This window comes from Suncus etruscus, chromosome 3, assembly GCF_024139225.1.
Source record: "Suncus etruscus isolate mSunEtr1 chromosome 3, mSunEtr1.pri.cur, whole genome shotgun sequence".
Taxonomy (NCBI): Eukaryota; Metazoa; Chordata; class Mammalia; order Eulipotyphla; family Soricidae; genus Suncus; species Suncus etruscus.
The window spans coordinates 15,558,752-15,585,553 of NC_064850.1; the positions used below are offsets into that span (position 1 = coordinate 15,558,752).

Below are 26,802 nucleotides of genomic sequence, written 5' to 3' on the forward strand. Positions count from 1 at the left end.
TGTACTTTTGTTTTCTTTAACCAATTTATAAATGTCAACATACCTCCATATTAAAGCCAAACTTTTATTGGCAATTTAGGGGACTTTAGAGACTACTTAGTAGCAAATTGCTGTTTTAAGCCCTATAACTTTATGCAGTTTTTGGCAAGAACCTTAATTTTTTTAAGAGTTGCTGATGGAAAGAAGAATTGGAACTTCAGAGTATGGTGTACTTTGTAAATGTGGGTAATTACTCTTACGCAACAATAATTACAAGCTTTAGTGGAGTGTTTTGGGACAAATTCTGGCATATGGCCAGCCCTATGTAAACGTCCCCGTCCATTACTCTGACCTGCTTTTGATTATGATTGCAAAGTCTCAGGCTATTTGGTTCTCATGGAACCTCCACCCTTATAATTAGGATGAGCCCTTTGGGGACCAGAGACTAAGAATCTTTTAAGTACTGCACTTCCCAGGAGGAACTGAACTCTAAATGCTACTACCATCTTGTTAGCAAATCTGTGTTTTGTTTTAAAGAAAAATTAATGTTTTCTCTCTTAAAAAGTTCACCTGTTAGATGTATTTTCTTTAATTCATTTATTAATCATATTAAGATATAATGAATGCATGAAAGTAAAACATCTTGAACAACTTGAACTCAGTAGGCAGATACCAACTTTATAGATATACCTATGTTCTACTGAATGGTTTTTATAATTGCATTCATATTCTCAAATGAAAATACTGAGCTTATAAAAATATCACTGGATATAGGCTACACTTACATTGGCTTGTAGCTCATTGAGTAGGCTGTTAAAAATAGCTTAATATTAAAAATTCTGAAAATTTATTTCTAATTAAAGCTATTCATTTTCTCTTTGACTAGTTGATATCTGAGGTGCAAGCCTGAATCCCATTTTATACTGACTAAAGTTGCCTTTTCTAGAGAAAATGCAAGTTTTATCATTTTTGCTTTGCATATTGTCAATTAAGATGTCAGATTCAAATGTGAACATTCTGTTGTTATTGTTGTTTATAACATATTACTATAATGCTTTTTAAAACAGTCACTATCTCAGAGCTGGTGGTAGAGTAGAATAGTAGCATGAATAAGGCACTTGCCTTTCATGCAGCTGACCTGTGTTCAATGCCCAGCATCTGAAATGGTCCCCTACAACTCCTCCAAACATAATCCCTGAGTACAGAATCAGAAATAAGCCCTGAGCACTGCCTGGGGTGGTCCCAAAATAAGCAAAACAGATAAAATGGTTACTACAAATTCAGTGCCACCAGTACCTTGCACTTACAAATGTTACTAATTTTGTTAGGTGTAAGATAATAGCTGTTATATTCACTTCATATATTTTTTATTTGTGCTTATTATTTCTACTTTCTATACTTGAAAATCCAGCTTAATTCTATGAAAGTACTTTATTTAAGCCATGAATTGTTTTTGTTTTTTTTTTAGTTCAGAAATCTTTTATTTTTAAAAAATGCCTCTCATGCCATGAATTCATAAGGAATGGGTTCCAGCAGCTCAGGCTCCTTTCCATTGGTTCTCACAAAGTGTGCTTCTCTGGGTGGAGCAGGCTGGCGCTTCAATTGAACCCAAGTTCCTTTCTCTTTGGCTTCTTTCTTTTTCTGATCATTTTCCTTCACCCGCTTCAGGAAGCTGTCTCGACTTTTAGAGTGCTTAATATGCTCAATACGAACATTAATTCTCTTGGCAAGAATCTTTCCTTTGACTTGTTTATTTACAACAATGCCAACAGCATGCTGGGTGACATAGTAGACTCTTCCAGTTTTTCCATGGTAACATTTGTGGGGCATTCCTTTTTGAACAGTGCCCATTCCCTTTATGTCTACAATATCACCTTTCTTATAAATCTGCATGTACGTGGCCAAAGGAACAGCTCCATGTTTTCTAAAGGGTCTAGAAAACATGTAGCGGGTGCCCCTCCTCTTTCCCTTTGTGTTGGTCATGACTGTGATTTACTGGAAAAACTGGAAGATGGCGGTCCCGGCCAAAAGGCCATGAATTATGTTTTTATATTCTTTTAATTTTTTCCAAATTCTCATTGCTCAGAATAATACACAGTCCAAATTATGTTGCTTTTCTTAGGGAAAATTACAACTGAAATAGTAATACAAAGTCATATATATTAAGAAAAGCAATAAACAATACAGAAATTGTTTGAAGCCCTATAACTTTTGTGAGTGTATCTTCCTCTTTTACAGTTAAAATGATAGCCTTAAAAGGTTTCCCCCCCCCCCAGGGAGTATGGCTCAACAATTTTCCTTGTGTATATGTATTTATACACAGCTCATAATCAGATAATGTGACTGGACTTGATTGTAAAGTCACCCCATGTGCCATATCTTCAACCACAGGTGAACTGGTCTGAAGCAGAATCATTGCATGAAATAATCCAGACCAGGCTGAGGGTAAAACACGTCTGGCACTTTTCTACCCATATGGAGAGTGAGTTGCCTGCCAGAACTGTCTTTTTTTAAATTTGCTTACAGAGAACACCCTGGATGGGGGAGTAAGGACATATAGCTTGAGCTATCCTGAGCCAGTTCTGGCCAGGTTTATATGTTAGACAATTTCTTTTTGGGGGTAAAACCCAAGTTGTAAACAAACAGATACAAAGGAACCTGGGATGATATTTGTTTTCAGTAAAACAATCTAATACTTGATATAATTCCTTTGAATATTATTTCCCCTCTCAGACGTGACTTTATTGGTTTTTCTTTGTTTTGTTTTTTTGGTTTTTGGGTCACACTCGGCAGCACTTGGGTTACTGCTGGCTCTATGCTCATAAATCGTTCCTGGCAGGCTCAGGAGGCCATATGGAATGCTGAGATTTGAACCACCAACCTTCTGCATGCACGACAAATGCCTTACCTCCATGCTTTCTCTCCAGCCCTCAATGACTTTATTGTTATTACTGTGAATGTATTAGCCCAGAATATAACAAATTATATGGAACATTATAGTAACTGCAAAACTGCTTGTTTTCACTCTTCTTCAACTATTGTTAAAAACTCAAAAATCGAAAGTAATAAAACATACTAAGTAATTGTTAAATGTTAAATATTAAAAATATGAAGCAGAGAAATCTACCATAAGTGGATAAAGCATTAATATTTTTCCTATAAGACAGTCAGATTTGGACTACATATGTATACATAACTATGTATGCTTTGGGTAATTAATCATGTTCGGAATCAGCATTTTGTGTACAGGTAGGAAAATGCACTCTTATATCAGTAATTAAAAGAATGTTTCTGAACATTGGTACTGCTCTATACTAGTTGTGGCTAGGAAGTCTCTAAATTATAGTTGTACTGTTCTATACTAGTTGTGACTAGGAAGTCTCTAAATCATAGTTGTCATATCCACAAAAAAGGAAATACCTGTATTCCCCAAATGTTAAAAGTATTAGAGTGCTTGGCAAAGTGTTTTGCTTTGCTGCACAATATTATTCAGTTAATGATGGTCACATTTGCTATTGGCATTCCAGGGTCCTGGCACTAAAATATTATTTTTGTCATGTAATAAATGTATTTTGACTCATGTTCAATTCTTCCTTCACCTTTTATTTTCCCAACTTCCATTGCTCCAAATTCTCTCCAACCTTTCTGTTACTTTCATCACCTATAATTTTCCTTGTTCTCCTCTTATACCTGCATCCTCAGAAGACAGAGCTGATTGAGAGTCTGGATAAAGAACTCTCCTAAATAGCTTCACTAGCAGATTTGGGGAAGGTGGAGGACTGGCAAGGGGTAAAAGGAAATGCTGCAGCATGGAACAGTTTTAGAAGTGCTGTCTGGAAAATACTGATTCTGAGGGAAAGGGGCTCCAATCCAATGGAATGGAGACAAACAACTGAAAGCAACCAGTGGAACCATAACAAGGCTACTCCTGAAAGATTGACTTTAATGTGAAAACAACAGCAGGCATTTAAGGATCAGACTTCAAGGATTCACCAATTCAGCAGTTCAATTCAGAGATTACACACTGCATTCATATTTTGAATTATTATAGTTGTATTAGTGTTGACACGGTTTTCTTCTCCATGCCTCCATAATTGTAATAAGCAAACCAAAAAAAAAAAATGGAATAGACAAAACAAAAGCCTTTCAGGATAAGACTAGTTCTTACGTGAATTGAAAGACCTTTTGAGTGAGGACCTGAGCTGAATGTAACACAGAAAACCATGCTAGAATCTTTATATATATATATATATATATATATATATATATATATATATATATATATATATATATATATACACACACACACACACACATATATATACCAGTGAGACTGAGATGAAGAACACATGGAAATATGTATTTAAAATAATAGCTGGAACTCAGAAGAGTTTGGTATTTCTACAGAAAACATTTATCTAAATTTAAAAAGATCTCCCTGGGGCTGATAATACAGAGGGTAGTGACTTGCCTTGCATGCTGACTTGGGTTTGATCCCTAGCATCCCATAAGGTTCCCTGAGCACCACCAGGAGTTACCCCTGAGCATTGCTGGGTGTGGTCCCAAAATAAAAATAAAGATCTTCTCAGAGTTATCAAGTCAGAAATGGGTTTGATTGAAGATAGGGTCTGAAGAAAGTGTTTTAAGTTAGTTTATAATTATCTCATCAACTCAAATTCAGCAGCTGGGGAAAATTGCACAAAAATCTCTCTGGGGGCATAGAGATACTATAGTACATAGGCACTACCCTTGCAATCTAGGTTTAATTCATGACTCCCCAAATGGTCCCCTGAGCCATGCCAGGAGTGAACTTTTAAGTGCAGCATCAGGAGTAAGCCTTGAACATAACAGGGTGTAGCCTCCTCCCAAACAAAAGTAATGGCATTGAGATCCACAAAAAATGTTTCAATGAGTTTTTTGTTGTTGTCCACATCTGATGGTGTTTAGGATTTTCTCCTGGCTTTGCACCCAGGAATTACTTCTGATGGTGCTCAGGGGACCAGATGGGATGCCAGGGATTGAACCTGGGTCAGACACATACAAGACAAATGCCCTACCCACTGTACCATCACTTCGCCCCTTTAATGAGATTTTATTTTTAGTTTCACTTTTTTAATTCTAATTTTTTAATGTAGAGTTTAATTTCTTTTTAAAATAATACTATTTCTAATATGCCAAATTGTATTATAATGACTAAAATTTATTTAGATTTTATAAATATTAATTTAGGTTTTTTTATTATAGCATCTTAAATTGTTATATTTGAAATAAAATTTGGTTTATCAATTTGTATTTTTATAAATTCTCAACACTTTTGAAAGCATACTAAGTTAATATATTTGCAAATATAAGTAAATATTTTTATTTTGCTTCAGTATTCTTTTAGAGGATGTCTACATACTATTTTAGGTGTGACTTGGAGAAGGAGAGAATTTATTTTCTGGGAATAATTTTTTGTTGTTTTGGTTTTGGTTTGGGGGCCATACCCAGCAGTACTCAGGGGTTACTTCTAGCTCTGTGCTCAGGAGTCACTTCTGGATGGCTCAGGGGACCATATGGGATGCTAGGGGTTGAACCTTGGTGGGTTACATGCAAGGCAAACACCCTACATGCTGTATTATCACTTAGATAATAATCTTTTTAAAAAAATATTGGACCACACCCGGTAACGCTGAGGGGTTACTCCTGGCTATGCACTCAGAAATTGCTCCTGGTTTGGGGGACCACATGGGATGCCGGGGGATCGAACCACGGTCTGTATTAGGCTAGCTCTGGCAAGGCAGACGCCTTACTGCTCTGTGCTACCGTTCCAGCCCCTAATCTTTTAAATTTTTTAAATTATATCAAGGCAGAGTTTCTCAGAAGAGAAAGGGTATCATGATTTTCAGCAGCTACAATTTTAGTGATTTTGGTTCTAGTCTAGATGATAGAATGCTCTGAGTTGAGAGTGCCGGTGACAGGATAGTGGCAGGTTGTGAGGGTCTTTGGGGAGTCAGGAAAAGTATACAAAGATCCTTGGGAGATCTGAGTTGGATTTTAAACTTAATATAGTGATGATTGGATTTACTTTTTTGTTTTGTTTTGTTTTGTTTTTTTATTTTTGGTTTTTGGGACACACCCGGCGGTTCTCAGGGGTTACTCCTGGCTTTCTGCTCAGAAATAGCTCCTGGCAGGCCCAGGGGACCATATGGGACACCGGGATTTGAACTAACCATCTTAGGTCCTGGATCTTCTGCTTGCAAGGCAACTGCTGCTGTCTGCTATCTCTCTGGCCCCAGATTTACATTTTCAAAGGATCATTTGGCTCCTATGCAAACAAACTATAAAAGCCAACCACTTTTAAATGACTTTTGAGTGATGTGAGTATCTTAGTGACCATGGAGTGAGAAATGGAGTAGATTTGGAAGGTAGAATTCTCAGGGCATGAAAAGATTCTGGCAAAAGCACTAGGTGAGCCTGGTCACAGAACCTAAAATTAAGACCTACCTTAGTGTGGTCAGACTCACAATGATATTGGGCCAACTTGGAAAGCTCTGTTGATTAGTAGAAATTGGATACCTTTGCAAATATCCAGAAACAAACAAAAAAAAATCTTGGATTTCTACTGGGTAGCTAGCTGCAAGGACTTACAGAAGTCTGGAGTGGTGTTTGAAGTGGGTGTTTGTAGTAATTTTAAGTCATTCATGTAAACACTGGCAGGTAGAGTTCAAAATGATGGAATTGTCAAGATAGGAAGAGAAAGGAAACTGAGTTAAAAACAGGGAAAAGGCTAGAAGAAACCCAGGAAAGAATGGTGTTATAGAAGCTAGAAAATAAAAGTTGCTGTTGTTTTTTATGTACTGTTTGTGATATTATGTGCAAAATAAGAACTCAGTATTTGTTTAAATTGTTAAGTTGAAATTTAAGTCTCTCTTTGGTAACTGTTGGTAACAGGGCAATGGAAGTCAGATTATAGTAATTCTAAGATAAGGAATTAATTTTCTGAAGTTTCTAAGGAAAGAAAAGAAAGAGAAGAGAAACAGTAAGATAAGGAATTGAGAGGAAGATTGATATTTAAAGATGAAGTGGACTTGAGCCTGGTAGATAGTGAGAATGAAGCAATAACGAGGTAGATATTGGAGGTGAAGAGAGTGAGCAAGGCATCAGAGTCCTGTGAAGTCTGGATTAGTGGAGGCCAGGAGGAGATGGGCTTTGAACTGTCAAAGACAGTCTGGATTCAGATAAGCTTGTGTCTGATGGTGGGGAATAAAGAAGGTTACTTCTCAAATGGCATTTATTTTTCTTTTGCATTATCATTTAGTGAGACAAGAAGATAGATGGAGGGAGATTAAGGAGGAACAGAGAATGATTCAAATATCTGCTGTGGAACAGAAGCAAAGAGCTGACCAGGGAGAGCCAGTGGGAAAGTTGAGGATATTGATGAATTGTCAGTGTCCCTATAGCTTTGAGAATTTCTCCATTGAAGAGAACAGTTGCATCTTCTTTCCTGACTTGGCCTGGTCTCATATCTGGGGACATTTTGGGAGGGGATGTCAGGTTAGTCCAGGGAGTGCAAAGAACAAAAAGTTTTTCTGAAGTTATGTAGTACTCTTCTGCAACTTCAGTAAATGACCTCAGACTACTGTCTTCTTTTTCTTTAAGTTCTTGTCCGCTATTTTATACTATTTCTGTCTCCCACCCACCCACCCCCTTTTCTGTTTTCTTCCTTGTTGTCAGTTGTTATATCACATTGCTGTCTGCATGCAAGTCTCTATCAGCCCTACACTCTGGACTTTGTCAACATCTGGAATTATCACACCTCTGAAATAATGCTGTGGGCTTGAAGACCAGACAACCAAGCTTATTAAAATAATGTGCAAAGTAAGAGTAAATACCAAGTGTGATTCTCATGTGCTGTGCTTTGAGGGTGTACATCAGTGTTTGTAAACATGAACTTTGTGACATTTATCAGATTATTTCTTGGTTGTCCATTTGAGATGTTTGTTGCCTGTATGCCTGTTATGTTTTTCTATTTTGAATTTCCATGGATTATAATTTAATTAGAGCCACAGCATTTATGATTACATCTTTTGTGTTCTGTAGTATTTGCAAAGTATTTTTGTAGGCATTGCCTAAAATTTTAACTGTAATTAGACATTGTATGCTGTTATTTCTTATTATTCTCATGGATTTTCAAATATTTGAAACCTCACATCTTTAATGGGCATAACATGTACTATCGAATATTTATGCATTTTGTATGACAGTAATGTACCATATCATAATTCATTTAGTCCTCTGTCTCAAGTAAATGAAACAGGGCAATGTGAAATAAGTATTTTGGTGTTTTTACGAAGTAAGTTATCTACTTCAGATTATCATATTAATCCATACCTTATAGACTTCATCATCTGTGAGCATCTCATATATATGTTAAAAATTTAAACTTTATTAAATATATAATTAGGTGCACAGTAATTACTTTCTCTAAATTTATTTTGATTGTGAATTCCATTTATATAACAAAGAGGTTTTCAGTATCAGCTATTTGGAGACTCCCCTGACACCAATCACTGTGCTGAGGTTCAGGGTCTTGGACAGTACCAGAGACTGAGGAGAAGACCTGAGCTACCTGGTCATGCTAGTAACACAGGAGAATCCTGTGGCCCCAGTCCACACATGCCATTCAGCTGGGCTCTGGGACTTTCTTGAATGCCCTTTGTGCTAACTGACACAAACCTATGGTGAGGTCCTAAGTCCAGGATTCTGCCTCCCTGAGATACTTGAAAGCTCTTGATCCCATCTCCTCTTCCATTTTACTGAGGCTTTCTGGGAGCAGTTGCTTTTGAGTAGCTCGGAGGTCTTTCTCCCATCTCTGGAAAATCTGTTTCAATCTAGGGGAATTCCCCAAACTATATTCCTAATGGATGTAAGGAACTGGATGTTTTGTTTTATATTTTAAAACAAAACTGAACTAGAGCATTAGTACAGCTGGTGGGGTGCTTGCTTTACATATGGCCGACCCAGGTTTGATCCCCGGCATCCCATATGGTCTACCCAGCCTGCTAGGAGTGATTCCTGAGTACAGAATCAGGAATAACTCATGAGCATCACTGGGTCTGGCCCAAAAGCAAAATAAAATTAAAAAAAAATATATACCCTGATACAAACAATGGAATTTATTTATATGATAAAATAAAGGGAAATTTTTATTTTAAAAAAAAGTAGCAAGTTGCAGAGTGGTAAAAATGCCACAGACCACCTCTATTTAGTGCTACTTCCTTTGACACTGAACCTGTGCAACCAAGTCTTGTTTTTTTTTCTAACTCACTGAAAAACATTAATGCACGTTTGATGTACTTATATTTTACTGATATAGAATAATTTTTGAGTGATCTAAGTATCAGGCAGAATATAGCATCCTAATTTTTGTTTTATTTTATTTTATACCTAAGAACACTGGAACTATTTTGGGGCTGATGAAAATCTTGGTCCAGTGGCTGTGAGCATTCGAAGGGAAAAACCAGAAGAAATGAAGGAAAATGGATCTCCATACAACTACCGAATAATTTTTAGAACCAGTGAGGTAAGTTGTGAATTAGAAAGTCTTGAGGCTTAATTGAAGGAGAAAAAAGTACATAATAGCAGTAAAAAAGCAAGTAACTTTAATATCATGTTTTAAAATTGTCTTTAAAATTAATAAAGGCCACTTTCAGGGCTGGAGTGATAGGTCAGTGAGTAGGGTGTTTTCCTGGTATGCGGTGGACCCGAGTTTAATCACCAGCATCCCATCTGTACCGAAAGTACCACTAGGAGTGATCCCAAGTGTAGAACTAGGAGTAAGACCTGAAAACCAATGGATATGATCCCCAAATAGATAAAACAACAACAGCAGCAACAAAATGAAGGCCACTTTCAATGATTCTGGAGGTGATGGGACTGATCTTTAAATCTGGGTCATTTCTGTCTATCTCACCCTAAATAGGTGCAGTAAATCGATGGAAGTTTTGATTCAAAGAAAGGTAGTCTTCATCAAGTTTCCTAAAGATATTGGGGTCTTCAGACTCTCACATGGTATATTGTATACCCACTTCAAATATTAGCACCAAGCCCGTTTAAAGAGTCAAATATATTCAAGAAAGAATCACCAAAATAGCTCTTCTTACCTAGGAGAGGAAGAGACTTTTCTTCTACTTTCATTTTTCTGTCTCTGATATTAATGTTCAGTCATTGAACCAAAGAAGCAGACTGTTTGAACGAAATTGTAAGTGAAACAGGCTCTAGCAACATTTTGGAATCAAAATTTACTTAAGAGATGAGTTTATGTTAAAATGAAATTCAATGGGGCCAGCATGGTGGCGCTAGAGGCAAGTTGCCTGCCTTGCCAGCACTAGCCTAGGACAGATCATGGTTCAATCCCCCAGCGTCCCATATGGTCTGCCCAAGCCAGGAGCGACTTCTGAGCACATAGCCAGGAGTAACCCCTGAGTGTCACCAGGTGTGGCCCAAAAACAAACAAAAAAAATGAAATTCAGACTAGAAAAAGATAACCAATAGGGGCCGAAGCAGTGGCAAGGTGGTAGAGTGTTTGCCTTGCACGTGCTGACCTACTATGGACTGCGTTTGATCCCACAGCGTCCCTTATGGTTCCCCAAGCCAGGAGTGACTTTTGAGAGCATAGGCAGGAGTAACCTCTGAGCGTCACCGAGTGTGGCAAAAAAAAAAACCCCAAAAAGCAAACAAACAAAAAATAAGCAGAAATAGAAGTTACATACCTGAAACTCATATAATGTGTTAAGTCAGAGTAACTGCAGTAAAAATTTGGGGCTTGAGTAATAGTGTAGTGGGCAGAGCACTTGGTTTGCCCACAGTTGACCCAGGTTTGTTCCCTGGCATCACATATAAAACCCAGAATATCATTAGGAATGATGACTGAACACAAAGTTAAAAGAAGCTTGAGCACAGCCAGCTGTGACAAAACCAGGTTCAGAATCCTGTATCCCATATGGTCCCTCAAACCCCATCAGGAATGATCCTTGAGCACAGAGCCAGGAGTAACTCTTGAGACCTCTGAATGTGACCCCAAACCACCCCCAATCAGTCTGGTTTTTCTTTATTTTCTTTCTGAATCAGAAACAATGTGTATTTGTGCCTTCTTTTAGATTATTGCCTCTTGGGGCCTAATTCATTTCATGATTATCAGTCTGCATTAAATATTAATATCCTCTTCAAGTATCTAGAAAAATGGTTTTGAAGCTAGTTTTCGTAAAGCACTTTTTTTTTTTTTTCATTTCATACCCAGCAAGATGTTGAGTCTGCCCTTAACAGTAATAGTTTCTAAACTTGAACTCCTGGGAAACTAAAAATAGGAATTTTTAAGGTAATATTTTAATGTCTAATATGTTTATGGTCATCAGGAAGAATCAAAGAACTAATATACTCTCATGTCTTTTTTTCTTTTAAAAATTTTAATTGTTTTATTTTAGTTACTGATATTTACAGTACTATTAGTGCTGGCATTTTGGGCATATACCATTCCAACACCACACCATTCACCAAAGTGTCTCCCATTATCTCAGGATACCCTGCTCTAACTCTTTTTTCAAATCCCAAGTTTCTCCACTGTGGTGAGTTCAGTTCTGTAGGCCAGTTACCAGGTTCTGTTGTCTTTGTGTGTTTGCTATTTCCTTATTATGCTTTTTTTTGTTTTGTTTTGTTTTTGTTTTTTTGGGCCACATCTGGTGATGCTCAGGGGTTACTTTTGGCTATGCACTCAGAAATCAGTCATGGCTTGGGTAACCATATGGGACACAGGGCGTCGAACCTAGGTCCGTCCTGGATCAGCTGAGTGAAAGGCAAACACTATACCGCTGAGCTATCGCTCTGGCCCCCTTATTATGCTTTATATTCCACAGATGAGAGATACCATTCTGTATCTGTCCTTCTCCTTCTGACTGACTTCACTCAGCATGATACTCTCAGTTCCATTCACATATTGACAAATTTTTATCATTTTGTCAATTTTTTAAATCATGAACTAGTATTCCATTGTATATATTTTACTATAATATCTTTATCCAATTTTCCCTTTTTGGACACTGGAGTTGTTTCCAGATTTTTGTTATTGTGAATAGTGCTGCAATGAACAGTAGTGCACTAATGTTTTTGCAAGTAGTTTTGGGATCCTTGGAGTTGATGCCTCAAAGTGGAATTGCTGGGTCATATGGAAGCTCACTTCTTAGTTTATTTGAAGAGTATCCATATTGTTTTTCAAAGAGGTTGAACCAAATCAGTAGTGAATTGGTTTGCTTTACCCTCACATCCCCACTAACAGTAGTTATTTTTATTCTTTTTAGATGTGTGCCAGTCTCACTGTATGAGGTCATATCTCATTGTTTTAATTTGCATTTCCCTGATAATCAGTAATGCAGAACATTGTTCAGTCTTTTTATTAGCGATCTGAAGAAATTATCTATCTTCATTGAAAATGTTTGTATTCATCTCATTCCCATTTTTGATAGGATCGGTTTTTTAAAAAGTGCTTTATATATCTTGAATATTACTTTTTTTTTTAGATGAGAGAGATAAATAAATGTTCTTTCCCAGTTTGTAAAGTATCTTTATTTTGGACTACATCAAATTAAAAAATAGAGCAAGGTCTTCTTAATTAAATGTAGTCTCATTTGTTTACCTTTGCTTCAATTTGCTTGGTCAATAGCATTGAAATATTGAAGATGTGGGCCCGGAGAGATAGCACAGCGGTGTTTGCCTTGCAAGCAGCCGATCCAGGACCAAAGGTGGTTGGTTCGAATCCCGGTGTCCCACATGGTCCCCGTGCCTGCCAGGAGCTATTTCTGAGCAGACAGCCAGGAGTAACCCCTGAGCAACGCCGGGGTGGCCCAAAAACAAAAAAAAAACAAACAAACAAAAAAAAAGAAATATTGAAGATGTCTCTAGATTCATTGTCATGAAGTGATCTATGTTTTTGTCAATTTAAGTGGACTTAGGCCTGATATGAAGGTTTTTAAACCATTTTGAATTGACTCTTCTATATGGAACAGGATGGGGATCTGTTTATTTTTTTCACGTGACTGACCAGTTTTTCCCACATTTGCTAAAGAGACTTTCCTTGCTCCATTTTTTTTTTTGCCACAGTATCTTGATTACTATAGATTTATAGTATAATTTAATGTTGGAGAAAAGAAGTCTCCCATCCTTATTTTTCCTATGATTGCTTTTACTATCTGGGAAGTTTTATTAGTCATATAAATTTTAACAGTACTTGGTCTATGTTTTTAAAATATGTCATGGGGCCAGTATGTCATAGTATAGCCAGTAAGCATTTGGTTTGCCCACACCAACCCAGGTTTGATCCCTGGCACCACATATGGTCCCCAGAGCACCATCAGGAGTAATGACTGAGCATAGAGCCAAGAGAAGCCTGAGCACAGCCAGCTGTGGGCCAGAAGCAAACAACTGTCATGGGTATTTTTTAATGGAAACTGCATTGAATTTGTATAGTGCTTTAGGTAGGATTGTCATTTTACAATATTAAACCTTTCAATCTATGAACAGGGGTTGTGTTTTCTTTTTCTTATGTCTTTTATTTCTTTTAACAGTGATTTATAGTTTTCTGTCCTTGTTCCCCACACCAATCATTAAGTCGCTTTCATGCCTCCCTGGAATATACTAAGCAGAGGAAGGGCATGGTGGTTTGAAGCTGGAAGAAGGGCAGTGGCTGCTCATTTTGCCTTACTAGTACCATCTGATTTCTCATCCCTGCCCTCCCTTGTTTTACGTCTTTTATTTATCTCTTTCTAAGACCATTCGAGTTTAGGCCCCCATCAGATTCTTTTCTATGATTTTTTAAAATTTAAATTCTCTCTCAGCATTAACTCTTCATAGGTTGAATACTTACAAATAAGCACTTCTCAGGTTGTGTCACTGCATGGGGACTCCATGCTTGTCCCTACAGCTGGCCTTGCAGACAGCCTGTCTGGTCTCAGCTTCTCTCCAGTATAGCTTCTCCCTTAGTTCACATGATTCCTCTCGTAGCAACAACACTCTTCTTGCCTCTTTGATCTATTTATTACCTCCTCACTGGATGTCCTCCAATACACTCTACTTGAGACCTTTTCCTGCTAACCCATTTGTGTGAATTCAGTCCTTTGAGGGTTTTCCTTAGACTTTAAAATGTCAAATCCAAAGGTTGTTTATATCTGAAAACAAAACAAAACAAAACAAAACATAGCCATTTTTAAAAATACTCAAATGTGGTTAGTTGGTGAAGATTCTATTATTTCACTGATTTAGGCCAGAGTCCTTAAAGTCACAACACTAGATTCCTCTTCAGCCCCTCAGATCTGATCTGTCAACACATTTGCTAATTTTGTCTTCAAAATATGTCCTGAATTTAATGACTTTTGTCACACTGCAGCCTTTTGTCTTTCCCTGAGATCTGTTCTCTCTGATCCTGCCCTTCAGCTCTGCATCTCTGCAGCAGACTGAATACTGAAATGCAGTGCAGATCTGGTCATTCTTCAGTTCAAAATTCTTTCAGGGTTTCTCATCTTCTCCTGGAAAACTCAGTCTTCCCTATCTCCAGTGACTCCCTCTGCGAAAATGGCCTCTTTCCACTCTGGGCCATCTCTGTTACCTCCAACTCAGGACTTGGATGATCCTTTTTCCTCTATAATACAATCTCATCTCTAGGGACCCTCTTGGCTGCAGTCCTTTTTCCTCTTGGCAACTGAAACTAACATGTCTCTTCCCTCATGCAAAGGTGTAAGTATATAACTGTACATTAAAACTAATTGTTAATGTAAATGTTAACTGTAAATGTTGCAACCATGATACTTAGACTTAAATAAAAATGTTAAAGTTAACTTAAAAATCAGTTTTCTGATTATTCCCATTTCATATCTAATTCTGGTCTTAATTTTTTTTACATATTTATATTAAATATTTATGTTAACCAATAATATCGAGAAAAAAAGAAAACATGGTCACCACAGTCACACTGTTGCTTTGGTAAGTGGTATCAAAATAACCAAGAAAGAAACAAATCTCATCAAAACTTAAATTGTAGTTATTTTTGTTTTGGGGCCACCTTTCTGGTGCTTAGGCTACTCCAGGCTCCATGCTTGGGAGTTACTCTTGGAAGTGCTTTAGGGACCCTTGGGGCTCAAGGATCAACCCAGTTTTTCCTTATACAAAGCCAACACTCAAAGCATACCCTGCACACATTTTTAAACATGACAGTTTGTGTATGAAAAAAATCTTGTGAGTTTTTGACATGTTAATTTCTTTTATGCAAATCAGTTTAGAAAGATACTGTTCTTGTTTCTGGAAGTCATTAAAAATATCACTAATGCTGGTGATTCATATATAAAAATGAATCATGCTTTTATCTTATCTGCTTTGGCTTTTGTGAGGTGAACTGTTTGATCTTAGAGGAGCAGGATTAGCAATTACTTGCATTCCACATCTGGGCTTTCCCATTGTAAATAGTTACACTCTCCTGGAACATCCCATAGCTAGGCTCGTGGTCTCATGTGAAAAGAGAGCATTTGAGTCCTTCATCGGTGTTCAATCATTTAAATACTAGGGGCCTGAGCAATAGTACAGTGGGGAAGGCATTTGCCTTATGTGAAGCTAACTCAAGTTCAATCCCCCAGCCCCCTATATAGTCCCTTGAGCACCTATAGAAGTAATTCCTGAGAGCAGAGCCAGGAGTTAATCCCTAAGCATTGCTGAGTGTGGTTCCAAACCAAAAAAATATTTATAACTGAAATTATTTCTGTTAGATGTCATATGAATTGGGAAATTATGTTTTTACGTGTTATTTTAAAACATTATAAATGAAAGAAAAGATACAAATCAAAAGAATTAACTGTAAATATCTCATATCTTAGGATAAGATGTTGATAAATTTTCTTTTTCTATCCTCATCTCTCTTCTCTGTCAATTATCAAGTGTTCTTGATTGTATTTCCCTAGTGGTTTTTTCCTTTGGTTTCCATTTCCCTGTTAACCCTATGTAATGTCCTCTTTTTCTCCTGTAATTTGATGACTGTTACAGCTTCATTCTAATTTTATTCTGTCTCCTGTTCTTTCCTCTCATAGTTTATCTATCGGCCAAGCTAATCTAAAAGTACAGTCCTAAGTCATTACCAATCTTGCAGACATTTTAATCAGTGGCCTCAGGCATCTTGGGGTAGTGGTTCCCATAGGTATATGATAAATCCTAGTTGTATGGTTGGTTTTATTATATCTAGATTTATGTAATTATACTTGATGACATTTGAACTGTGATTGAATCACTTAATGATGCATTTCTTGGAAGATATCTGTTGTTAAGTAACACATGACTGTATATCATCTCTTCCTTCTAACAAATTCTGAGTCCCTTTTGGCACCACATGATGTGTTGATGATACACCCGAGTTGGTATCAGGGTCTCAGCCAGCTCTCCTCTACCTAATAGTTTCACTATTTGCTACTTCCTGATTTTCTTTGTTGTGTTATTTTGTTTTTGATCCACACCCTGCGATGCTCAGGAATTACTCCTGGCTCTCTGGAATCACTCCTGGTGGTGCTTGGAAGATTAAATGGAATGCTGGGCCTGAACTCAGGTCAGCCGTGTGCAGGGCAAATGCCCTACTTGCTATACTATCTCTGCAGCTCCTTTCTAGTGCTCCTGAGCCCCACTCTAATGTCACTCTCTGACCTGTCAGTTTTTATCTCACCTTTCCTTTTTTTATTTTGTTTGTTTGTTTTGGGTCCACACCCGGCAGCACTCAGGGGTTACTCCTGGCTCTGCGCTCAAAAATCACCCCTGGAAGGCTCAGGGGACCATCTGGGATGGGATGCTGGGAATAGAATACAGGTCTGTCCTCAGTCAGCCTCCTTTAAAGCAAATATCCTACTGCTATTCTATCTCTCCAGCCCTTCACTATCTTTTCTTGAGGTTTTCTTTTTGCAGAATTTTTCTTAGATTTCATAGCCCCTTTTTATTATTGACTTGGAAGGGGCATAGCCAAATGTGCTTAGGACTTACTCCTGACTCAGGAAGTTCATATGTAGACTGGCAATTCAATTGGGTTTAGCCATATATATATATATATATATATATATATATATATATATATATACATACATACATATATATACATATATATACACATATATATAAGTTGTCCTCGGATAGAGGACATATCAGATATTAAACTGATAAGAACAGATACTAGATCTTAGCCAAAAGCCAAGAAGTGATCCAGAGTCCTTTTTTAATGAAACACTTTTCTTGAGGGCCTTTGCTTGTGCCATGAGCCCCAACGATAAAACCCAGTGATCTTTTCTGCCTTAGACTCACAGGACCTAAACAAATCATACTTTTCTTTTTCTCTGTTCCTTTTTCTTTCTTTTTTTTATTAAAAAAGTTATTTTGGGGCCCGGAGAGATAGCACAGCGGTGTTTGCCTTGCAAGCAGCCGATCCAGGACCAAAGGTGGTTGGTTCGAATCCCGGTGTCCCATATGGTCCCCCGTGCCTGCCAGTAGCTATTTCTGAGCTGACAGCCAGGAGTAACCCCTGAGCACCGCCGGGTGTGACCCAAAAACAAACAAAAAAAAATTATTTTGGGGCCATACTGTGGCACACAGAGGTTACTCTTGGCTCTGTGCTCAGAAATTACCCCTGGCAGGATTAGGGGACCATATGGGATGCTGTGAGTCGTACTCAGGTCCATCCTGGGTCAGCTACATGCAAAGCAAACACCCTACTGCTGTACTATTGTTCCGGCCCCGCAAATCATACTTCTCTTAGTAAATATGTCTTTCCTTAATTCTAGATGTATCTCTACCTCTCACCCACACATTTCTTCACTGTAGTCTTTAGTTAGCCTTGGAAACCTGTGTTCCAGCACAATACCTCATAGCCTGCATGCTTAATGGAAACTTGTTCAATGTTTAAGTGAGTTTTCTGATGTCACCATAGAGTGCTTGATTTATGTGAACATCTTCAAAAATGAAGACTACTACTTTAGGATTACTATCTGGTTAACTTCTCTGTAATAAATGAAAACCTAAAGTGCTCTCAAATTTTGGCTGTGCTCAAAGACTCTAATTTTGTCTTATTGTATCGTCAACCTAAAACTGGGATGGCTTCTGCCTGTTGGTAGTATCTATAATATGTATAATAGCATCTATAATATGACATGAAACACACTGACCAGGAAGCTAGTGAGTTAGAGAAATAGCTAAAGAAGAAATCTATTTGCTGTGTGTCTACCTCCCCATTCCTTTTATAATTTAATAATGTATTATATTTAAATACTTTTATTTTTGTTTGTTTTTTTTTATTTTATTTTAATTTTTTTTGGTTTTGGGGCCACACCCGGCGGTGCTCAGGGGTTACTCCTGGCTGTCTGCTCAGAAATAGCTCCTGGCAGGCACGGGGGACCATATGGGACACCGGGATTCGAACCAACCACCTTTGGTCCTGGATCGGCTGCTTGCAAGGCAAACGCCGCTGTGCCATCTCTCCGGGCCCTTATTTTTGTTTTTAACCACACCTGGCAATACTCAGAGGCTGCTGCTAGTAGTATTTGAGGAACCATGCTGCCAGAGATGGTTCATTTGCAAAGCATGAACCCTTTTCCATTAGTCCAGTGTTTGAATTCGAAGCATTTCTTCTTTAGCTATTTCTCTGAGCTAACTCCTTAGCTTCCTGGTCATTTTATAACCATTCCAGTAGAGGCCTTGATCTTACTGAGACTTTTAAGGAAATGATGTATTTGACACTTAGGGAATTGTCCTCACAACTTTCGACTATTAAGTTGCTTTAGGTGTGCCACATCTTCTTGAAAATGTGATTCTCATTTCTTTTATCCATAATGTTATCTTCATTACTTCCTTGATGGGCTGAAATGATCAAAAGTAATTTCTTCAGTAGGACTAAAGATAACCTAGACTTTCAGTGCCTGGGCTATATTTACTCATCTCACTCTTCCAAAACAATTCACAGAGTATGTCTCTTTCAGCTCATGACCCTGAGAGGATCAGTGCTGGAGGATGCTGTGCCTTCAACAGCTAAACACTCAACCGCCAGAGGATTGCCCCTGAAAGAGGTGTTGGAACATGTGATTCCGGAACTCAATGTTCACTGCCTGCGCTTGGCCTTCAATACACCCAAAGTTACAGAGCAGCTTATGAAACTGGATGAACAAGGGGTGAGTCTGGCTTTCAAAGCTTGTCCTTGCTAGGGCTTCCTGCAAAGCTTCAGAACACAGACCTTTCTGTTGCATTTGCTTACAGGGAAACCTTGCATCCTTTGTTGTGAAGTCTATTCTCTCAAGAGTGATTCACTTTCTCTTTCTTAAATCAGCACATTTCTTGTCTGATGAAATTCTTGGTGTTTGAGTTGAAAGATAGGGAAACTAAATTATATTCAACTTTTATGGCAATCTTCCATAAATGCAATGACATTTTAAGTACTTTAGGAATATAACCTGTAGCAGTAATGGTAATAGAAATAATAGCTCAATAACTGAACATAACACGTCAGACTCTGTGCCCTAATTATATTATCCATTGAATCTCCCATCCATATGAGAAATGTACTGTTATTATCCCCATTTTAGAGATAAGGAATCTGAGGAACACAGAGATGAAGTAACAAGACCAGGTTCACATAGTTATTAAGTCCAAAACATGTACTATTAGCCACTTAAAAACTTATAGTTTGGTGGATTAGGGAAAGAGAGAGCTCCAAGATTCTTTGGAGTTCATGTGTACATATGGGAGTCCCAGAAACAATCCCCATCATCTTTCTCTGAGCACTGTCAGGAGTGTGAATCAAAAGCTAAAAAAAATTTTAAAGGCTTAAAGTTTTAAAATCTAACTATATCACCAAATTTTTTTATGTATATTAGTCAACTAAAATATTCAATGTCTTCTCAGTACAGGTCAAAATTTACTGCTCAAAATAAAGTTATAGATTAATTTGTACACGGGCAGTAAAATGATAGTGAAAAGTTAAGGAAAATTTATTAGTCAGAGAGTATCTCCATTTACCTTGTACTAACTAATTAGAGCATAGGGACTAGTTTTGTGTGATGCCCTGGTTATGTATTCTTCAACTTGGTTTTGATCATTTCTACTCTATTGTTTCTTGATTGTGAGTGATGGTATTTTAACCGTGCATTAAAAAATTCCTTCAGAAGTAAAATCGTTCAAGTTACTAAATGACATTTTATGAACAAATACAGTGTTCTTATTCAAAACTACCAATTTTTAGGTTTTGGGTTTTTTTTGGGGGGGGGCGTACTCAGTGTTCTCAGGTTTTACTCTTTGTTCCGTGCTCAGAAAACAATCTTGGCAGGCTCAGGGCACTACATGGGATGCCAGGAATCAATCTGGATCAGCTGTATGCAAGGCAAATACCCTACCCCCTATGCTATCACCCCAAAACCAATTAAAACGAGTGAGAGTGCCAAAGATACTAATTATGGGGTATATTCATTTTGCTTTCTGTATTTATTCATTTCACTTGTCATGAAGCACAACTTACAACTTTCATACATTTGGTGAGATTATCTATATTTGTAAGATAACATGTAAATGTGAAACACCTTCAGAACACTTCTAAATAAGCTTAACTGTTTCAGTGATTGTTCTCTAGTGAATATTCTGAGCATATATTCTAACAACTGAGAAGTAGAAAATAAATTATTTGGTTCATCTCTTTTGGTACAGTCTTTGCACTACATTTTTAGGAGATGAAAGCATTTACAAATTGAGAATATAATTAGAGACTAATAAACACTTGAAATTCTACATTATTTGATACAATGGAGGAACATACTGTCTTTTACCTTTTGTTTTCTTTATAGTAAATTGAGGTGTCCAGATTATAGCATCTTATTCTATGCACCTTTTTAGTGCTATTTCAAAATTATTGCAAATGTTAGACTACTCATGAAACTCCTCCACATCACCACGTAATATCCCTATCAACACTGGAAAAATAAGAGATTTAGAATAAATTTAAGTTTGTTTTGTTCACAAGACTGTCCATTCTGAAATTAATGGACTTGCATATTTTATTAGTGTACTTTCCTTCATAACTTATTAAATATGTTGATTAATATATATATTGATTGTCCTTTCTCCTTTTCTTTTTTTTTTTTTTTTTTTTTTTTTGGGCCACACCCGTTTGACACTCAGGGGTTACTCCTGGCTATGCGCTCAGAAATCGCCCCTGGCTTGGGGGGACCATATGGGACACCGGGGGATCGAACCGAGGTCCTTCCTTGGCTAGCGCTTGCAAGGCAGACACCTTACCTCCAGCGCCACCTACCCGGCCCCAATCCTTTCTCCTTTTCTCTGTGAAATAAAAATTTAGCAATTTAGGTGACCCTTTCTAATCTTATTTTAGATATTTTACTAATATTTAAAATTTTAAATTTGTTACTTTATAACTTTATAAGAGAAACTTATCTTTGTTCCAAGAACCGCATGTACCTCCATTTTCTTATCTTTCAAACCAAGATTGTGCTGATAAAAACAGCTATCACATGTACTTAGGCTAGAAATAATTATTATTTTCTTTTATATTTTTGTTTGTTTTTTGTTTTATTTTTTTTGGGGGGGTCACACCTGGCAGCGCTCAGGGGTTACTCCTGGCTTTATGTTCAGAATTTGCTCCTGGCAGGTTCAGGAGACCATATGGGATGCCAGGATTCGAACCACCAACATTCTGCATGAAAGGCAAATGCCTTACCTTCATGCTGTCTCTCCGGCCCTATTTTTTGTTTTTTTTTTTGGGGGGGGCCACACTCAGGTGCTCAGGGCTTACTCCTGGCTCTGTGCTCAGAAATCACTCCTGCAGGCTCAGGGGTCATATGGGATGCCAGAGATCAAACTCAGGTAGACTGTGTGCAAGGCAAATGCCCTACCTGCTGTGCTATTGCTCTGGCCCCTGGAAATAATTATTATTTTGAGAGTGAGGGCGCACCCAGCAGCACTCAGGGGTTACTCATGGCTCTGCGCTCAGAAATCACTACTGGCAGGCTCGGGGACCATATGGAATACCAGTATTGAACCCAGGTCAGATACTTGCAAGGCAAAAATGCCCTACCACTGCACTATCTCTAGTTCCTGAAAATAATCATTTTAAAGAGGAAATCATATTAACACGAAGCTTTTAGGCAGGGAGGAAGAATTTAGGCTGCATCTGGCTCTGCTTAGAGATTGTCTGAGTTGCCAGGAATCAAACTTAGGTTGTTGGCAGGAAAGACAAGCACCTTTGGCCCCTCTTCAATCTTTTTTGAGATACTAATTAATTTAGGACTTTTAAAAATAGAGATTTTGAAAAGAAAATGCAGTTGAATACATACGAATCATTGCAAAGCATATTTTAGTTCCATCTCTACTGTCCTTTTAAAATTGGTTTATAATTCTATTTAAAGATTATGGTTTGACCTCAAGAAACCACAGTCTCTCTCTCTCTCTCTCTCTCTCTCTCTCTCTCTCTCTCTCTCTCTCTCTCTCTCTCTGTGGTTTTGGGGTTACACGCATCAGTGCTCAGGGGTTACTCCTGGCTCTACGCTCAGAAATCACCCCTGCCAGGCTCAGGGGACCATATGGGATTCCAGGATTCAAACCACTGCCTTGCATGAAAGGCAAACACCTTACTGCCAGGCTATCTCTCTGGCCCCTTAAGGAATCTCTATAAGGTGTTAAGGCTGGGGATGGAGTCAGGGAATTGAGGGGAGGGAACCTGGGAACCCTGGTAGGGGAAAGAACACATGGTGGTGAGATTGGTGCTGGGACATGAATAACTTTGTAAATCATGGTACTTAGATGAAAGTTAAGTAAATAAGTATTTTTTAAATGAACTCTTAAGTCTTCCTTTTAGGGCTGGAGAGATTAGGCAACAGGCTGAGTGAAGAGTTGCCCCTGAGCCTAAGTTGGTTGTGACCCAAAGGCACAAAATATTTTAAAACATTTTTAATTGATTTAATATTTGTACTATACACACACACACACACACACACACAAGATAATAGTTTAAAAGAAGAAAAAGGGGGGCCGGGAGAGATAGCACAGCGGCGTTTGCCTTGCAAGCAGCCGATCCAGGACCAAAGGTGGTTGGTTCGAATCCCAGTGTCCCATATGGTCCCCCGTGCCTGCCAGGAGCTATTTCTGAGCAGATAGCCAGGAGTCACCCCCTGAGCACCGACGGGTGTGGCCCAAAAAAAAAAAAAAAAAAAGAAGAAAAAGGTTTTCCTTTTGAGTAGATTTTGACATATAAATTGGACCTGAAGTGGATATTTAATTTCCTCAGGTTTTATGAATAAATTCATTTTTCTTTAAGCCTTTCTGGCCTTTATTTACTGATATGCGTTTCCACTGTTACCATTGAATGCAATAAGAATAAGATGAAACTATCCCACCAATGATTGCACACTAATATGAATTTAGCACAGAATTCAGCACTATACCCTCATCAGAGTGGTGGCATTCTCTCTCTCTTGCTCTCGCTTGCTCTTTCTCTCTCTCTTTCTCTCTTTCTCTTTCTCTCTTTCTCTCTTTCTCTCTCTCTCTCTCTCTCTCTATCTATCTATCTATCTCGCTCTCTCTCTCACTCTCTCTCTCGCTCTATCTCACTCTTTCTCTCCATGGACGAACTTCCTACTAAAGACCTCTTCTCAAATTCATTGCCTTTGGACATTTGTTACCCCTACTTTTATTTTTTTTTATATTAAACATATGAGAGTGATCAATCTATGCCTGTCCTTTTCCTTCTGATACTCTCAGCATGATATCTTCATTTCTATCCACATAGTAGTAAATTACATAATTTCATCATTTTTTATAGTTTTCTTATAGTACTCCATTGTGTTATGTACCATGATTTCTTTATCCAATCATTTGCTGTTTGACACTTGGGTTGTTTCCATATTTTGGCTATTGTATAATGTGCTGCAGTGTACATAGCAGTGAAAATGTATTTTTAAAATAGAGTTCTTGAACTCGGGGTAGATGCCAAGAAGTGAAAATGTTGGGTCATAGGGAAGTTTGATATTTAATATTTTGAGAATATTTCCATAATATTTTTCAAAAGGGCTGGACCAGTCAACATTAACCATCAGCAGTAAATATAGGTCCCCTTTCTCCACATTCATGGGAGAAATTCATATTTTTGTTCTTTGTGATTATCCCTATCTCAGTGATGTGAGATAATATCTCATAGTTACTTTGATTTGTATCTCTCTGATGATAAGCAATGTAAAACTTTTCTCATATATCTTTTTTGCATGTCTTCTCCAAGGGTGTTTCTGTTCATCTCTTCCCCTCATCTTTTGATGGGGTTGGTTATTTTTCCCTGTGAAGTACTGCCAGTGCTGTATGTATCTTGGATATTAACCCTATATCAGATGAGGGGTGGACAAAATTTCTTCCCAGTCGAGTATGGGGGGAGGGAGGGAGGAAGAAGGAAGGAGAGGGAGGGAGGGAAGGGGAGAGAGAAGAGAAAAAAGAGGGGAGAGAGAAAGGGAAGGAGGGGGAAAGAGAGAAGGGAAAAGAGGGGAGAGTCTAGAGAAGAGAGGTAGAGAGATTGAGATTGAGTGGGCCACACCCAGCATTGCTCAGGTTATTCTTGCCTCTATGCTCTGGAATCACTTCTGGCATGCTCAGGGAACCATGCAAGGTGCCAGGGATTGAACCCAGCTGTGTGTAAGGCAAATTGTGTTATTGATTGGATTGATTATTGATTGAAATTCTCTGGTTTACAAAGAAAGACTTCATCATAAGCTCCATTCCTTGAGCTGTACAGACACCAAGAACTCTAGATACAAAGGTCTGAGTTTACCATACATGACGAAGCAGAAGTCTTCCATACACCACAAAAGCACAGAGGGGAGAGTAAATGATCATGCAAGGAGTCTATAGTTAATCCCATGACAGTATATTTCAGGGGTGGAGAAACCCTGAATCTCCTAGGCCAAGGGAATTCCCTCTATAATATCCCCAATAGTTACTGTGTCTATGCAGGGGGAAAAAGAAAAAAAAGAAAAACAAAAGCACAAAATAATCATTTTATCCACATAGACATATTTATTTATTTATTTTGATTTTTTTGGGCCACACCCATTTGATACACAGGGGTTACTCCTGGCTAAGTGCTCAGAAATTGCCCTTGGCGTGGGGGGACCACGTGGGACGCCGGGGGGATCAAACCGCGGGCCTTCCTTGGCTAGCGCTTGCAAGGCAGACACCTTACCTCTAGCGCCACCTCACCAGCCCTGATTTTTTTATTTTTTAACTTCTTTATTTTGGTGTAGATATTGAAGTTGATGTCTCCAATTTTATTTTATTTTATTTTATTTTTCATTTCATTTCATCTTTTTTTTTTTTTTTTTTTTTTTGCACTCCGGCATGGTTTGATTTCAGGACCGAGACTATTGTGTGGTGCTTGTCTTTATTGCTGTAGTGCTCACTGGATATTTAATTTGATATTTCTTTCTGTACTGTTGTGATGTTTCAATTACCTTTTTCATGTCCTCTCTCAAACTGAGGTTGAAAGTCTCTAGAAGGACTCCGCCCATTTTCAGCTTATTTGATTTTTATTTTATTTATTTATACCCCATTCTATTGCTTTTCTTTCCTTCAAACAAAACTACAAAACTCGAATTATCTAGCACCACCTCTCAAATAGAGGGGAAAACAAGGGAGGGTACCAGGACCAAACAGATATATGATCACTAATAGAAACCTAGACAAAGAGGGGACCACGTACTCTAGCAGCCCTGGGGATGATGGTGGGGAAAATTGCAGGAAGGGAACGGGGATGGGGGGAGGACAAATTTGGTGATGGGTATTCCCCTGATTCAATGTTAATATGTACCTAAAATACTACTGTGAAAGATATGTAAGCCAATATGATCAAAATAAAAATTAAAAAATTAAAATAAATAAAAAAACAAATTCTATGGTTTATAACACTATTAGTAAATTTCTTTTTTGTTTTGTGCTGTGCTCAGGGATTACTTCTGGCTCTGCACTCAGAAATTGCTCCTGGCAGGCTCTGGGGGCCATATGGAATGCCAAGAATTGAACTCGGGTTCGTCCTGTTTTGACCATGTGCAAGGCAAATACCCTACGCTGTGCTATCACTTCAGTTCCACTATTAGTAAATTTCTCTTGCACATAATTCCAACACAACACCCATCATGAAAAGCAATGTTTTAAAAAGAGTTTACGCTATAATGCCCTTAATACAGTGCAGGCACATGGTAAATATTCAGTAAGTATTAACTATGGTTGATAAAAGCGAAAATATTAACTTGCTACTAACCTTCAATATGCATCATCTAATTTAATTTATGTAAGCATCCTGTGAGAGAACTTCTATTATAGGCAGTGTAATATATTGTGTTTACTTTCGTAAGTGAGCATTATGGTTTCAAATCCACTATTGTTTATTGAGTTACCACTCTTTGCGGTTTATTGAATACTGTAGAGAATAAAATAAATAAGCCAGGCAGAAAGTTCTTACATATGCAGGATATAAGATATATAAATTGCCATAATAGAAGTCAGGTTTAATATATTAAAGATAGTAAGAGAATTTCAAACGAAAGCAATGACCAAGGCATAAGTCTTTGGGGCACTCAGGACTGGTTGTATCAATCAGGATGAGATCCTGGTTGGAAGGGAAAAGGATTTCAACAGAGAGATTAAGCAGAGTGATAACCTAGGTTCAGAAGTGTAACAAAGCACAGAGGGACAAAAATATAGTATGGTTGGGCCCGGAGAGATAGCACAGCGGCATTTGCCTTG

General features: G+C 38.0%; 2 protein-coding genes and 1 pseudogene across 6 annotated transcripts in view; 1 reads left to right on the forward strand and 2 right to left on the reverse strand.

Moving 5' to 3' along the window:
• SIPA1L1 (signal induced proliferation associated 1 like 1) overlaps positions 1-26,802 on the forward strand; it is a 363,330-nt gene that overhangs the window by 220,679 nt on the left and 115,849 nt on the right. For all 5 annotated transcript variants that reach the window (XM_049770289.1, XM_049770292.1, XM_049770293.1 and 2 more), the window contains 2 exons: positions 9,414-9,544; positions 18,999-19,187. In XM_049770289.1, the coding sequence (XP_049626246.1) occupies positions 9,414-9,544; positions 18,999-19,187 (320 nt within the window). The remainder of the gene's footprint in view (positions 1-9,413; positions 9,545-18,998; positions 19,188-26,802) is intronic.
• LOC126004097 (60S ribosomal protein L21-like) lies at positions 1,459-1,997 on the reverse strand. The gene has a single exon (XM_049770511.1). It carries the CDS (start codon positions 1,960-1,962, stop codon positions 1,480-1,482), a length of 483 nt encoding a protein of 160 aa, XP_049626468.1. The 5' UTR covers positions 1,963-1,997; the 3' UTR covers positions 1,459-1,479.
• On the reverse strand, positions 17,131-17,232 carry LOC126005423 (uncharacterized; annotated as a pseudogene).